This window comes from Drosophila pseudoobscura, chromosome 2, assembly GCF_009870125.1.
Source record: "Drosophila pseudoobscura strain MV-25-SWS-2005 chromosome 2, UCI_Dpse_MV25, whole genome shotgun sequence".
Classification (NCBI taxonomy): Eukaryota; Metazoa; Arthropoda; class Insecta; order Diptera; family Drosophilidae; genus Drosophila; species Drosophila pseudoobscura.
Window position 1 is genome coordinate 799,686 of NC_046679.1, and position 14,799 is coordinate 814,484.

At 41.6% G+C, this 14,799-nt stretch overlaps 4 protein-coding genes across 4 annotated transcripts; 2 read left to right on the plus strand and 2 right to left on the minus strand.

The window, feature by feature from the left end:
- Positions 1-6,854: 6,854 nt before the first annotated feature.
- LOC4800289 (dual specificity protein phosphatase 18) lies at positions 6,855-10,112 on the plus strand. The gene is made up of 2 exons (XM_001357604.4): positions 6,855-7,281; positions 9,327-10,112. The coding sequence occupies exons 1-2, from the start codon at positions 7,163-7,165 to the stop codon at positions 9,919-9,921; spliced, it is 714 nt and encodes a 237-aa protein (XP_001357641.3). The 5' UTR covers positions 6,855-7,162; the 3' UTR covers positions 9,922-10,112.
- LOC4800248 (solute carrier family 25 member 51) lies at positions 10,072-11,878 on the minus strand. The gene is made up of 3 exons (XM_001357603.4): positions 11,134-11,878; positions 10,927-11,056; positions 10,072-10,873 (listed from the first exon to the last, which is right to left on the minus strand). Exons 1-3 carry the CDS (start codon positions 11,673-11,675, stop codon positions 10,535-10,537), a joined length of 1,011 nt encoding a protein of 336 aa, XP_001357640.2. The 5' UTR covers positions 11,676-11,878; the 3' UTR covers positions 10,072-10,534.
- Positions 11,879-11,992: 114 nt separating this feature from the next.
- On the plus strand, positions 11,993-12,940 carry RpL32 (Ribosomal protein L32). The gene is made up of 3 exons (XM_003736174.3): positions 11,993-12,130; positions 12,380-12,479; positions 12,552-12,940. Exons 2-3 carry the CDS (start codon positions 12,387-12,389, stop codon positions 12,861-12,863), a joined length of 405 nt encoding a protein of 134 aa, XP_003736222.1. The 5' UTR covers positions 11,993-12,130; positions 12,380-12,386; the 3' UTR covers positions 12,864-12,940.
- A 76-nt stretch (positions 12,941-13,016) lies between these two features.
- Positions 13,017-14,468, minus strand: Sry-delta (Serendipity delta). Its single transcript, XM_001357600.5, has one exon. The coding sequence runs from the start codon at positions 14,351-14,353 to the stop codon at positions 13,094-13,096; it is 1,260 nt and encodes a 419-aa protein (XP_001357637.1). The 5' UTR covers positions 14,354-14,468; the 3' UTR covers positions 13,017-13,093.
- Positions 14,469-14,799: the final 331 nt, after the last annotated feature.

Genomic DNA, 14,799 nt, shown 5'->3' on the forward strand with positions numbered 1-14,799 from the left:
TTTACAAATTCTTCGTTTTTGATATTCCGTGAAATATTACTAGCAATATAGAATAATTAGCCATGTCCCTATTGTTTTATCCGATTAATGAATCAATTTTCTACTTAACTGGCTTATTTTAACCACTTGCTTTTATTGCATTTTGCGTAAAAAGAGGTTTTAGCGAAAATGGTCAAACAAATAAACGTAATCAAACGTAAGAGAAAAATCGTTCCTATTGCTAAATTTTGATACTCCGTTGAATAATGCTAACTAACTAAAACCTTTAGCTTTGCCCATATAATTTTAGGCCATTGATGAATACATTTTCTACAAGATCAACAACTTTTAAGTACTTGCATGTATTGTATTTTGCCTACAGCAAGGTTCAAACAAAAAAGGTCAGCAAAAACAGTGGCAACGTAAATGAGTATGAAATGTCACGTCAACCGGAGTTTGGTCATGGGTATACCATATTTGGTTAATATAATATGAAGAATCTGTTTTAAAACGTAAATTATAAAGAAATTATCTCAAATTGATATGTTTGAGACGTATTCATGCATTTGATTAGTTTCTTCTATACATATCCTTATCCCGATACCCTTGGTTTCTGTAAGAAGACCACAACCTTCAAAATATCGTTGAAATAGCTTTAAAACAGAGGCTGACTACTTTCTGCATTCATTGGAGCCTGAGATGACAAACTTTTTGGCAATTCTATAACATCCCTTGTTCCAGGGTATGCAAAATGTTGCTCAATCCGCGTCAACATTTTTTGGCCAATATAGAACATTTAGCCATGCCCACATAATTTTATCCAATTAATGAACCTATTTTCTACTTGACTTTGTAAGATATGAATATTAGTTTATAAGATTTGAATATTAGTTACTCATCGATAGTATTATAAGAAATACCAATGTACCCGATATATCGATACTTGTCCTCGACAAGTATCGATATGCCAACACAAATAAATTGATATACGACAATGAAGACAGAAGAACATATAATAAAACCGTGCTATTAAAAGTTTACATATCAGGTGTGGGGTTTGCCCAAAAAAAAAAAAATAAATAAATAAAACTCTGCGATGAACTATGCGGACATAAGAGCGAAAACCAAAAGTGAACTTAGCGACATATTGCGTAGGCAAAACGTATATTTTGATCAAGATGCCAACATACACCAATTACGTACAGCAGTGAAAAAAATCATGGAAGACACGCATGAGCTAGGAAATACGGCGCCAAGCGCAGACGAGACTATGCAGGCAGACATTTTTGCAGTCCCGGTTGAGCGCGAGATAGACAGAGACAACCGTAGTGCACAACACGCAGTAAAAGCGGCGCCAGAAGAACATGGTGAAAATGTGCAGAAGGCTCGAGAAGCATTCATGCCGCGACAAGACAACGCTTGTTCGAAATTGACCATGCGATCAGATGAATACGAAGAAGAATCGCGCCGTTTGCAGCAGTTGGAACAATTGTACGTTTCTCGCAAGCGCTTAGCTGATCTCAAATTAAGCATATTGAAAACGGAGAAAGAGGCTATGGAGTTGGAAACGCCGAGAGATTGCATCGACTTGACACACATTGAGGCGTTGATGCGTCCATTTTCTGGAGATGACGACCAGGCTGTAACCAGTTGGATAAGTAACTTTGAGGACATTATGAATTTCCATGGTGTATCCGAGTCAAAATGCTGGATATTAGCGAAGCGGCTGCTAGGCGGATCGGCGAAGGCGTACATCGACCATGTGGCGCCTTTGACTTGGCAATTGATGCGAGCAGAATTGCTCAACGTCTTTGAGCAGAAAGTGACAGCGTGGGACATTGGAAAGCGACTGGAGGCACGGAAAATTGCAAATAATGAAAGCGCATTGCAATATTTCGTCGCAATGTGCAGCATAGCGTCGCAAGCAGACATGGCCACGAGCGATGTGGTCAAATTCATCGTAGAGGGACTGCAGGACAAGACGGGCATGGCAGCATCCATGCTATACTGCACCACACTCAACGAGTTGCGTGACAAGATGGTCACCTATGATAAGGTCAGAAGAGCTCCTGGCGTCGTAGCAATTCGTAGCGAAGGTATGACAAAGGGAAAACTAAATGTGAGTATGGCAGTTGGGCAGCAGCAAGGTGGTGGCGCAATGCGTTGCTACAACTGTCGGCAATTTGGGCACGTTATGAAGGAATGCAGTCAGCCAAAGAGACCGGATGGAGCATGTTTTAACTGTTGGAGTACCAGCCACCTATATTCGCAGTGCCCGAAACGAAAGATGGCCACTAGGGTAGCTGCAGTTCAAGATGAGGAGCGACCAGGAGAAAAAAAACAACGACGAGTTAGCGGCTGTCCAGTCAATCACTTTATGACTTCCGTTTGGTGAACAAAGAGGCGTCAGTATTTTTAGTCTATTTGATACAGGTAGCCCTGTAAGTTTTATTCATAAGTCTTTGATACCGAAGTCGGCTATAGTTGAAGCCTATAATGAAGTTAGGAAATACTATGGACTAGGAGGACAACCAATTCCCATATGGGGAAAATTTAAGTGCCATATTGAATTTTGCACAAAGAAATATATCGTTTTATTAAACATCGTAGATGATAACATGCTGCCTTTGCCGGTATTGTTGGGACGCGATGCCCTTAAAGTTATTGAAGTAAAATTAGTTCATAAGAAAAATATCAATGCGAAGCAACACACACCATTAAGTTCGCTAAAGCAAAAAGCTATTAGTTTAACCTGCGCGTCTTTATTCACCGAAAGTAAAAATAATATTAACATAAGACTATATGATAAGTTAGACGGTAATCAATCAGAAAGAAGCGAGCTAATCAAACGTTGTAATCCATTTAAAAATCAGACACAAGAAAACTCAAGGAATGACAAAATGGTCATCGAGAATATGAATCAAGGCGACGAATTCAGTAACTTTTGTGCGTCGGTAGAGATTGATGAAGAGGAACATATTAACGTAGGTTTCGAATTTGGCCCCACTATTGCAGAAAAGTGTAGGGAAGTTATTAAGACATACTATTTACACAAAGAATTTGACTTTAAAGCACCACCAAAGTATCAGATGCAGATTCGTGTAACAGAAACAACACCATTTCATTGTACTCCGCGTCGTTTATCCTACCATGAGAGAGAGAAAGTAGCTGAAATAGTAGATGATCTGTTAGAAAAGAAAGTAATCCGTCATAGTGAGTCTCCTTATGCTTCCCCGTTGGTCCTAGTAAAAAAAAAATCAGGAGAACTTCGAATGTGTGTCGATTACCGTGGTCTGAACAAACGAATTGTTAAAGATAATTTCCCATTGCCCCTTATTGAGGACTGTCTTGAGTTTTTAGAAAACAAGTGCTGTTTTTCCATTATAGATTTGAAAAGCGGGTATCATCAAATAGGCGTAGAAGAAAAATCAGTTCCGTATACATCGTTTGTGACACCGCAAGGACAGTATGAGTACTTGAGAATGCCCTTTGGGTTAAAAAATGGATCAGCTATTTTTCAAAGATTTATTTCGGAGCTCTTGAGAGACTTTATTAGGAACAAAAGCATTGTAGTGTACATGGATGATATATTAGTAGCGACTAAAACAGTTGAAGAACACATGGATATATTAAAAAGACTATGCATTCGGTTTAGCGAGCAAAATTTAGAGATAAATTTAAAAAAGTGTAGGTTTGTCAATCGAAACATCGATTTCCTGGGGTATAAAGTTAATCAAAACGGAATAGTTCCTAGTGATTCCCATATTGAGGCCTTGAAAAAATACCCAGTCCCTCAAAATGTAAAAGCACTGCACTCATGCTTGGGATTCTTTTCGTACTTTCGACGTTTCATGTTGTCATTTGCGACGACAGCTAAGCCCTTGGTGCAGTTGTTAAAAGAAGGGGGTCCGTTTCCTATGAATAGAGAACAGGTGAAGACGTTTGAAACTCTTAAGAATGCGTTGGCAAATCCTCCGGTATTAGCCATTTTTAGCCCAAATAGAGAAACGGAATTACATACAGACGCAAGTTCATACGGTTATGGCGCAATACTGATGCAAAGACAAGATGATGGGAAGATGCACCCTGTGTCCTATTATTCTGGCAAAACAACAGAAACAGAATCACGTTATCATAGTTTCGAACTAGAGACATTAGCTATAATTTATGCATTGAGGCGTTTTAGAGCATATTTGGAGCATAGGTCCTTCAAAATAATCACGGATTGTAATTCGTTAGTACAGACGTTAACCAGAAAGTCAATTAGTCCTAAGATAGCACGGTGGTCCCTAGAGTTAGAGAACTATGATTACTCCATTATGCACAGACCTGGGGCCAGTATGGCGCACGTTGATGCGCTGAGCAGACAAGATCAAGTGACGAATATGTTAGAGGATGGTTATAGAGTCAAATACGGTTTAGAAAAGTCTAATTTAGAAAAAGATGATAGTAGAAAGCATTATACAAGGAATAGTGTAAGTAGAGACAACCCTAGTAGTGAGCATAGAGGTACCGTAGAGAACCCTGTGATTAAGTGTAGAGAATTAAATATCAGTAGAGAGCGTAGTAGTACAGTAGAGAACCCTGCGATTGAGTGTGGAGAATCAAGTGCAGTAGGAAGTAGATTGGGAAATAGGTGGAAGTCTGATGATAGAGAGAACCTTGGTAGTGATTGTAGAGATAACATAGAGAATAGTGAATATAGGGAAGAGGATGGATCGAAGATTGAAATTAGAGATTTGAGCCAATGTAGAGGAAGCGTTAACGATGTGGTGGGGGGAGTAAAGTACATTAGTAGTAGGAATTCAGATAAAGTGAAAAAATGTGTTGAGGATACAGTAGAGAGGGACAAATTAGAGTTTCAGGAGGAAAGATTACTAAAATCATTGATAGTTGGGGTAGTAGGTGCAACGCCAGAAGATGTTGATTTGATATTGCAAACAGAACAGATGCGAGACAAGGAAGTAGTTAGGATTCGAAAAATGCTAGAGGATGGAATTGAAGTAGATTTTGAAATGATAGATGGTATTGTTTACAAGAGGAGTTGTGAAAACAAACTATGTTTCTATGTACCAATGTGTATGGAAGAGCAGTTGATAAGGCGGTCACACGAAAAACTAGGACATTTGGCCGCAGAGAAGTGCGTGAGTGACCTTTTGAGGACCTACTGGTTTCCGTCAATGAGAAGTAAAGTGGCAAGGTTCATCAGAAACTGTCTACCGTGTATACTACACTCGATGCCTAAAACAATCCATAACAGAACGCTCCATAGTATCCCAAAGTCGTGTGTTCCTTTTCATACCCTACATGTTGATCATTTGGGTCCATTGCCGAGTATTAGATCTAAGCGAAAACACCTCCTTGTGGTAATAGATGCATTCACTAAGTTTGTCAAATTGTTCCCGGTTAATAGTACCAGCACGCGGGAAGCGAAGGATGCCTTAAGTAAATATTTTGATTTCTATAGTCGCCCTACTAGGATAATATCAGATCGTGGGACCTGTTTCACCTCGTTAGAGTTCTCTAGTTTTCTGCAGGAGAGAGGGATAGAGCACATTAAGGTAGCTACAGGTGCACCGCAGGCGAATGGCCAAGTGGAGCGGGTGAATCGTGTTCTTACTCCTATGTTAGGAAAACTGTCAGAGCCCCTTGAGCAAGCCGATTGGTATAGGTTGATGAGCAAGGTAGAGCACGCCATTAATAACTCCGTTAACAGCAGTACGAAAAAGACACCTAGCACATTGTTATTTGGAATACCCCAGAAAGGACCCGTTGTAGATGAATTAACCGAATACCTAGAGGAGAAGTTAGCGTCAGAACTTAGAGAGTTGGAAACTATAAGAGAAATAGCAAGTGAGAACATACGGTTGTCGCAGAAAAGAAATGAGAAGATGTATGCCCATAAACATAGAGCCCCATTAAAGTATGAACCTGGTGACTATGTAGCAGTCCGGCATGTGGACACAACACCGGGGATCAATAAGAAGTTCGCACCAAAGTATCGAGGACCGTACAGGATCAATAGAGTTTTGGATAATGATCGTTATGAGGTTGTCGACATTGAGGACTGTCAGTTGACGCAAATGCCATTCCGAAGTATACTAGAACCAGCAAGGCTTAAACCCTGGGTAGAGTGTAATGATAAAACCATGGTCTCATGTTGTTAATCGATGAAGTAGTATGTAAAGTAAGACAATACCGACTAAGAAATGTTTAACCAACTGTATGCCTTAGTGTGTAGATCGTGGGCGATCTGTAGTCAGGTTGCCCGAATGTAAGATATGAATATTAGTTTATAAGATTTGAATATTAGTTACTCATCGATAGTATTATAAGAAATACCAATGTACCCGATATATCGATACTTGTCCTCGACAAGTATCGATATGCCAACACAAATAAATTGATATACGACAATGAAGACAGAAGAACATATAATAAAACCGTGCTATTAAAAGTTTACAACTTGATTTAAATACTTGCCTTGTTTTCCTGCTCCGGAGACTGCTCTGATTGTTTTTGCCTCAATCTTATAGCCTAAGCTATAGATATCGGAAATTTTATCCGCCAAAACGCTATAAGCCGCCAGTGTGTGCATGTTATTAGTATGACCAAACTTGGTCGATTCTTATTGACTATCGAATTTCAAATTCAGCTTTCGTCGTTTATTCAAAAACATAACTTTTCAAACTGTATTGTGAATAGAAATAACAGTGTTAAAATATTTGTCAAGGCAATTAGTTAATTTAACATGTGCTTGGCCTACCGGAATTCGATAAATCACCCATTTAATCGCTGGCATCGTTCCCACAGGTGAAAGGTTTGTTGGCAGGCGCCAATTTACCATTTCCACCCACACCCACAAACACATCACCTTTACGCACCTATGGACTGCTTTATTTAAAAAAAGCATTTGTTGTTGGCTGTGCTCAGTCGTGTCTGCGCTGCGAGAGAAACATCATCTAGCCAACATCAATAAGCCGAAACAATAATTTCCCGTCGGAATCTCTCAGAACTTCCATTTGTTTACTGAGTCGCGAGAGGCCAGAGGCCGAACCAGAAAGAAGAGCACCAAATAGTTTTCACATTCGGCCTGGCCTGGAATCTGTGGAATTTGTTGATTGCGAAGCGTAAATTCTTTTATTAAGTGGCGTGAAATTTCGTTCGCAATATAAACATAAACATGCAGGAGCTAATAATTGCTCCACACGTTCCCGGCAACGGAGGAGGAATTAACAATGTACTTCAGAAGGTGGTCGTCGCATATGATAAAGAGAATATTGAGAGCGAAAATGGCAAAAAGTGAGTCATACATACCTATACATATATATACATATGTGTATATTTTTTAAGCTTACATTTAACGGAAAACACAAGTCAAGGTCGCGCTTATATCACGCAACCTTTTTTTTTGTTGCGACTCTGGGGGTGCACCAATTGCTGTGGCGCAAAACGTATCGTAACGGTATCGACACTGCTTGAAATTTGAATTACAAATCTAAAAGTTTTTTTCATTTTTGTCTGTAAAAGTAGTGTTCTTTGGAGTGTTCTGCCAACTTATGTATGTGTGTATGCACCCACCGAATGGTGCACATGCATTTTTATAAACTTATTTCATTCTTTGAACTAAATTCCATACCCGAATGCCGATGTACCACATGTTGCACATTGCCTTTTCTTGCTACTATTCTCCTATTTATTCGACGAGGAAATCATCCATATATCGAACGAATTCTTCGAGAATGCAATGCAAACTTTATTTTGATTTTGCTTGAGTAGTATATACATATTTTAGGGGCCGCATTCTTGGCATTCTTCTCAATCAAAGCCCCTGACTCTGACAATTGAATTCAAGGACACCGTAATTGCTTAAAATTAGTCATTTATCTTGGGGGAAGGTCTGTCTACAGGTCTACAGGTCTCGTCTCTGTCACAATGCTCATTATTTTTGGCAATCGAAATATCATGCAAAGCAAGAGTTTGGCCAAGAGGTAAAATATGATGAGTACCCTTCCAGACTATAGCGAGGTCTATAGAGAAGGCCTAATACATTAACTTTAGGATAGCATATGTGATTAGCCTAGTTTTCCCTATCCCCATGAGATTAAGAATGCCAAGACCCAAGAGATCTGAAATTCCTTGACTCGATTGGAGCAGATACATAAATAATGGAAATGAAATCGCTGTGTTTTTGGATTTTTTATTTTTGCACAAAATCATTGGTCGGTGCGAAATATTTTAATTTCGCTTATTTTGAAATCAAAAAAACATTTTTGACGATGCCAGTGGTTTGCTCTAGTGAAAGTGACCGATGATTAATATTGGCCACTTGCCAGCGGAATTTGTGATTATTATTTAATGACGACGAGAAGTCGCCGTAAACATATAATAAAACGAAACAAAAATTCGCCACGCACCGTCGCACAGACCCTGGCCATACTCTTACAAGCAGCCACCAGCGTTTCAGACCCGATTCTGCGAGGGGAGAGGCTAGAGAGATGCCCAGAGATGGCCAACCCGTTGAAAGGGTATACATATTTTGGTGGGGTCTAAAAATAGGTGCAGTTTTTGATTTTACACATTTACATTCCTCAGTGGGCAGCCTTTTTGGAGGGCGATGACAGAAGCAGCAGCAGCAGCAGGAAGGAAGGTGGTGCCAAAGAAAATTGGGCACCTTTCCATTTGATCTCCGCTGACAGCCCAGGGGAAGAGGAGAGGAGCTGATCTGATGGATAGTGCCACGGTATGGCTTTATTTAAATTATTGAAATGTAATTGCATTACTGACAAACGGGGAGGACAGTCCGAGAGACTCCCCTTCCTGGCCGAGCAGATGCGATGACTGATCTTTTTGTTTAGCCATTCGCCAAATATTTCGATTCTATTTTCATATGCACTCCAAGGAACTAATTATAAACAATTTTCGAGTTGTACGAGTGTATAGGTGGATACACAAATACCTATACATGTGTTTAGCAAATGATTATTGTTTTGTAGAGCTAAAAAACGATGACGTACTGCGTAGGTGCTCTGCTCTGCTCTGCTCTGCTGTGCTGGGATGGGATGGGCCGGGATGGGTTGGGATGGCATGGGGGATGTGTTGTTTAAGTTCCCATTCACAAAATTACGCAGGCTGGGATGCTTCAGGCTGAAAGCCTGCACGGTAATACGCAAATAGATATAGATAATACCTTCCATTTGTTTATGCGATGTTTGTATTTCGCGTAACACCAAATTGTTCGCTTCTCCTTTGTTCGAATGAGAAATGTTCTTTTGGTTTTTTTTGTTGTTTTTATGAGGGTGTTTACCCACATTAATAATGGTTCTGTTTTGTTGTTTCATTTGCAGTTCACAGGCGGGGGCGGAGAACAGCACACCCTACCCAGGACTTTCGCGCCTAACCCCCTCCCTGATCCTGTGCGGGGCAGCGGCTGTGGTGCCCGCCTACATGGACAAGCTGGGAGTGAGTTGCGTCATCAATGTGGCCCCTGAGCTGCCGGACACTCCCCTATCCAGCGTGATGAATCCTCTGTACCTGCGCGTGAATGCTCAGGACCGTTCGGAGGTCGACCTGGCGAAGCATTTCGATGAGGTGGCCGACCTCATTGAGGAGGTGCGTCTGAATGGGGGCGTCTCTTTGATCCACTGCGTGGCGGGGGTCAGCCGCTCGGCCTCCCTCTGCCTGGCCTACCTGATGAAGCATGCGGGCATGAGCCTGCGGGAAGCCTACACGCACGTCCAGTCCATTCGTCCGCAGGTTCGGCCGAACTCGGGCTTCTTTCAGCAATTGCGTCGCTATGAGCAGCAGCTGCGGGGCAGCTGCTCCGTGGAGATGGTCTACTTTGCTTCTTTGGACAAGGAAATACCCGACATTCTGGAGCCCCAATACAGGGCAATGGAGGACTTCTACCAGAGATATCGCAGCTCGCTGAGGAAACGCTAGATCCCGGCGCTGCGTTGCGGGGGCCAAGAGACATTTCGTGATTTGTGATATGTGAGAATTATGGGTAGAAATTAGATGTAGGTGTAGCACTAGGTGCTCAAAGATGACATTGTAATGCTGAAATATATATATATATAGGCTAGTGCTTGATTTCGATAATTACAAATACACTTTTATTTAAGAACATTAAATTCACAGAGTAAATGTTTTTCGTAGTTTAGTAATTTCAATGAATCACAAACGTCACTAGCAAACACGATGCACAATGCATGTGCAACACAATTTAGTTATATATTCAACTGGATTCTAGTAGTATATACATATACTAGTATATACAATTTTTGTTTCCTAACTAAACTGTAATCTTGTAGTAGGGTTGGGTTTATTTAAATGCTGACAAAAGCCACACAGAACATTTTGGCTTATAGGATGTGTGTGTATGTACAATAATTACCTAAATCTCAGCCTCTCGGCATAGGCGACTTAAAAGAGACTTAACACGAAAGAAAATTTGCTAGCTAAAAGGCAGAATTAACAGAGTTTTGTGTGTGTGTACATTCAGATTTGGAGTACATGCAACCTAATACATAATGCAACCTCCTTTCGCCTCACCTCACTTACTTGAAGATATCGGAGATGTGTGCGGCATTTGTGGTATTTGCGGTTGCTCGTGCATCAGTTTTTTCAGGTTCTCGTAGGCCGTGTTCATGATGCCCCAACTGATGAAGGAACGTGCCGTGTTGAAGGCGCAGCCGCGGTAGAAATTCCCAATGCGGCTGTCGCGTTCGCGATAAATTCTTTTGCATGCATGCCAACTGCCCTCCGACCGATGGCCCATGTCACTTTGCAGCGATACTTTGATCACATTGAGGGGGTAGAATATTGTGCTGATGCTGGCACCGATGACGGCTCCTGCTATGAATTCCTGGGCAGTTCTGCTGGACACCGATTTCTAAATGGGCAAGAGTCAGTACTTCGTGCAATTAAAAAAAGGAAAGTACTTGCCCTTTTGGGTAACCGAGCGCTGGCCTCTTCTCTGAGCACAAAGAAGAATGCATTGGACAGTCCGTTGCGCCAAAATACTGGTTCTATACCCCTGTAGAGCTCCCTGTATCCATGATGGGCCACTACATATCTGCATAGGGATTCAAATATCGCGTTTCATTATTTGCTATATTATTGCTTCTATATTGCGAGTACTGCGGATCTCACCTGAAAGCATTTGAGGTATTGGAGAAATGTTGATGGAATTTCGAGTCCGCCAGCAGCGTTTGCACGCGTTCAAAGGGCAGGAGAATGGATTCAGCACTACCCGCCACTACGCCGGCAATCACCTTGGCACCGTAGTCATTCAGGCGATAGTCTTCCACCAGATATCTCCTCGTGCCATCAAACACTCCAAACATTATGGACAACGAAATGGTTTTCTGTGCCAATGGAGGCAGCATTCCTCGGTACAGAAAGCTAAGCCCCTCATGCCGCAGCTGACCGAAGGCAGATTTGATGGGCACGCCATGAAGCATTTGCCGAAAGATCATTTTGTAGATGGGATATGTGGCGGAAATGTTGACAAACGCTGCTCCGCATCCGCAGGCGAACTCCTCCCACTGGAAGGCGCCAAAGAAGCGCTCTGTGAAGATGCTCGCATGGCTAGATGATACACCCAGCTTTAGTGCTGTGGGTGGTGGTGCTCTTCTTGTTGTTGTTTTTGTTGCGTATGCATTCTGTGCCTCGGAGTCATCATCGTCTTTCATGTTGCTACTGTAGTGGCTGGTGCGATAATGTGTGCAATTGTCACCTCGCTACCATTGTTTACAGTGGTAACTCCGCACACCTAACACTCGGCGTGTGATTTGTTTGTTTTGATTTTTTACTAAATTATATAATAAAGAACCACGGTATTACAACTAGGAATGCAACGTGCTATCGAATTGTCTGTATATCGTTTGATAGTTTTAGAATCGATATATCGATACAAGATTAAATGTAATAAACTAGTTGTAGAGTGGTTTTAAGGGTTGTAAACAATATAATTGAAATTTTAATTGTAACATGGCATTTTAAAAGATGTACCTCTTACAAGAATTGGTAAAATTATTGTTTACCACTATCGATAGCCAGAAGACAACTCTGGTCGAGCTGTCAAAATGTAGTGCGGCCAACTTCACATCCCTTTTCTCTCTTTTTGACGTGCTCTTTACAATTAGCGGTTCGTTTTTGCTATTAAATCTGAATATTTCCTAAGCATCCGAGTAACATGTTGGCTCTTTCTAAGCTAAATAAATGCAGTAACAGTGAAGCAAGACACTGGCGCAGTAATTAAATCTATATTTCCATGGCATCCTCAAGAAAATGTCAACCAAACTTTGTTGACATTTTCTCACAGGAAGACACAATAAATAAAAATCGCGATATTCAATCAAGATACTGATGAGTGGTCTCAACTATCAAATTCCAGCTCCAAAATGACGATTCGCCCAGCGTACCGGCCCAAGATCATCAAGAAGCGCACCAAGCACTTCATCCGTCACCAGTCGGATCGTTATGCCAAGTTGTCGGTTAGTAAAATAAAATATAGTGTAGTGTAGTGAAAGACAAACCATATACTAATCATGGTCTTTATGTTGTAGCACAAATGGCGCAAGCCTAAGGGTATTGACAACAGAGTGCGTCGTCGCTTCAAGGGCCAATACTTGATGCCCAACATCGGTTACGGCTCCAACAAGCGTACCCGTCATATGCTGCCCACTGGCTTCAAGAAATTCCTGGTGCACAATGTGCGAGAGCTGGAGGTCCTGCTTATGCAGAACCGCGTCTACTGCGGTGAGATCGCTCACGCCGTCTCCTCAAAGAAGCGCAAGGAAATCGTCGAACGCGCCAAGCAGCTGTCGATCCGTCTAACGAATCCCAACGGACGTCTGCGTTCTCAAGAGAACGAGTAACCTTAAGATTGAAATGCTCTTTGTCGAGTTATTGTAACGTGTTCGGAATACAAAATTTGAAACGTTAAAAGTGAAAATCAAAAGTTGTTATACCTTCAATATTAATATGTTCCACAGAATCTAGAAAATCGAATATCTCTTCGAGATCATTGGTTTTTGATTTTAATAACATGAGTTTATTATGTTAAGTTGCACAAAAAAGGGAATATTACTAAAGTACAAGTCAAAGTCTATTTTAGAACGACGTCGTGATCAAATTGTAAGTGGTGCTCGAGCTCCTTTTTATTTTCAAAGCTGGCGTTGCAGATCAAACAAAATCTATTGTTCTCATCATTGTCTGACATGAGGACAGTTACGGCCTGTTCCGATTCGTCCACATCAACGTGAAGCTCCTCCACCACTTGTTGGTCGTCTGACGGAGCGTCCTCCCTGACCCCATAGACAACATCGCCTTCGTGGGTCTTCATGTGCATTTTGAGGGTGTAGCGTTCAGTGAACGATTTGGGACAAACGGAGCAGTAGTGACGGGGTCTGTTTTCCTTGTGTATAAGCGTGTGGTGGTTGAATGTCTTCCGCGATTTGAAGGACACATTGCAAATGCTGCAGATTATGGGATTTTCCTCGGCTTCGTGGCGGAGCCGATGGTTGTAGAGCAAGTTGTCCTGCGAGAAGCGCAGTCCACACTTCTCACACTGATATTTTTTCTTGTCCCAGTGCATGCGCATGTGCCTCAGAGTGTTGACGGGCCTGGAGAAACTCTTTGGGCAATAGCGGCATTGCTTCTCGGTCTTTCCTTCATGCAAGTTCATGTGCAACTCGAGGTATTCCTCATCTCGGCGTATGACGCCGCATATGGGACAGATATGATTCTGCGTATTCGAGTGGTCTTCATTGATGTGCTTCTGCATTTGGTACCATGAATTGTAAAGTTTTCCACAGTGGCTGCACTCCTGCTTGATGCGTTTCTTGAGTGGCTTTTCATCTAGATCGGATTTGTCATGCATGCCCTCCGACTCCACCGCATCTTCTTCGCAAAGGAATTCCTCCTCGTCCTCCTCCTCATGCTCGTACTCCTGCTTAATGTCTGCATCGGAATCGTCTTCTTCTTTGACTAGTTCCACAAACAATGCTTCGGCCTCAGCATCGACGTCGGCGTCGGCATCCTCCAGTGTTGTTTCTTCGACCACCAAATCCTCCGAAGTATCTGCACATTCAAACTTCAATGCTGCCTTTAACTGGTTCGTAAGCCGCTTCTGTGTGGTCATTAAATTTACCATTATGGTATCGTATTCAGACAGCTCGGCGAAACAGCGGGGGCAAAGTTTTGAGTCTGCTTCTAATTTAATGCTTGTGTTTATGCAGTTCGCCAGATGCGTGAGCACCACGGAAATTGTTTTTTGGGACGACGGCACTTTCGCAAAAAGTTTCTTATAGCTGACCGTCGAAGACTGCTCTACGTCCACCGCGCCGCAAAAGAAGCACGTATCCATTTTTTGCCGTTTTAAGCAGATAACTGTCTCAGAACTTTCAATTGAGGTGAGAGAAATTGTGTATAATTCTATCGAACCAACGCCACGCACTAAAAACGCAACCGTGGAATGGCATTATGCCATTCACCCTCAAAAAAAAAAAAGGCTCAGCGCAGAGTTGCCATTCAGCCTAAAGCAACTGTTATATTAGCAAATTCACTCAAAAAAGAAAATAAATAAAAATAATAGAACAAATAAATACAAATAATAGAATAAAAAAATAAAATTTAAATTATTTATTAGATTTAATTAAATAACTTTCTACACAAATTCTTAAGGTGTAGAAGTCTGAAGTTTTTTTTGGCGCAAGACTTCAGGAACGATTTTCCTATTTTGCCCTGGATCCCAAGCAGCCAGGTTTTTGGTCTGTCAGTATGTATGTATGTACATACATACATATATACATT

Bases quoted from the DNA above. Each gene is read 5' to 3' on its own strand.
- LOC4800289 (XM_001357604.4), top strand. From the start codon at position 7,163: ATGCAGGAGCTAATAATTGCTCCACACGTTCCCGGCAACGGAGGAGGA. The intron at 7,282-9,326 runs GTGAGTCATACA...TTTCATTTGCAG, and splicing joins GAGAGCGAAAATGGCAAAAA to TTCACAGGCGGGGGCGGAGA.
- LOC4800248 (XM_001357603.4), bottom strand. From the start codon at position 11,675: ATGAAAGACGATGATGACTCCGAGGCACAGAATGCATACGCAACAAAA. The intron at 11,057-11,133 runs GTGAGATCCGCA...ATCCCTATGCAG, and splicing joins AATACCTCAAATGCTTTCAG to ATATGTAGTGGCCCATCATG. The intron at 10,874-10,926 runs GCAAGTACTTTC...TTGCCCATTTAG, and splicing joins GCGCTCGGTTACCCAAAAGG to AAATCGGTGTCCAGCAGAAC.
- RpL32 (XM_003736174.3), top strand. From the start codon at position 12,387: ATGACGATTCGCCCAGCGTACCGGCCCAAGATCATCAAGAAGCGCACC. The intron at 12,480-12,551 runs GTTAGTAAAATA...TTTATGTTGTAG, and splicing joins ATCGTTATGCCAAGTTGTCG to CACAAATGGCGCAAGCCTAA.
- Sry-delta (XM_001357600.5), bottom strand. From the start codon at position 14,353: ATGGATACGTGCTTCTTTTGCGGCGCGGTGGACGTAGAGCAGTCTTCG.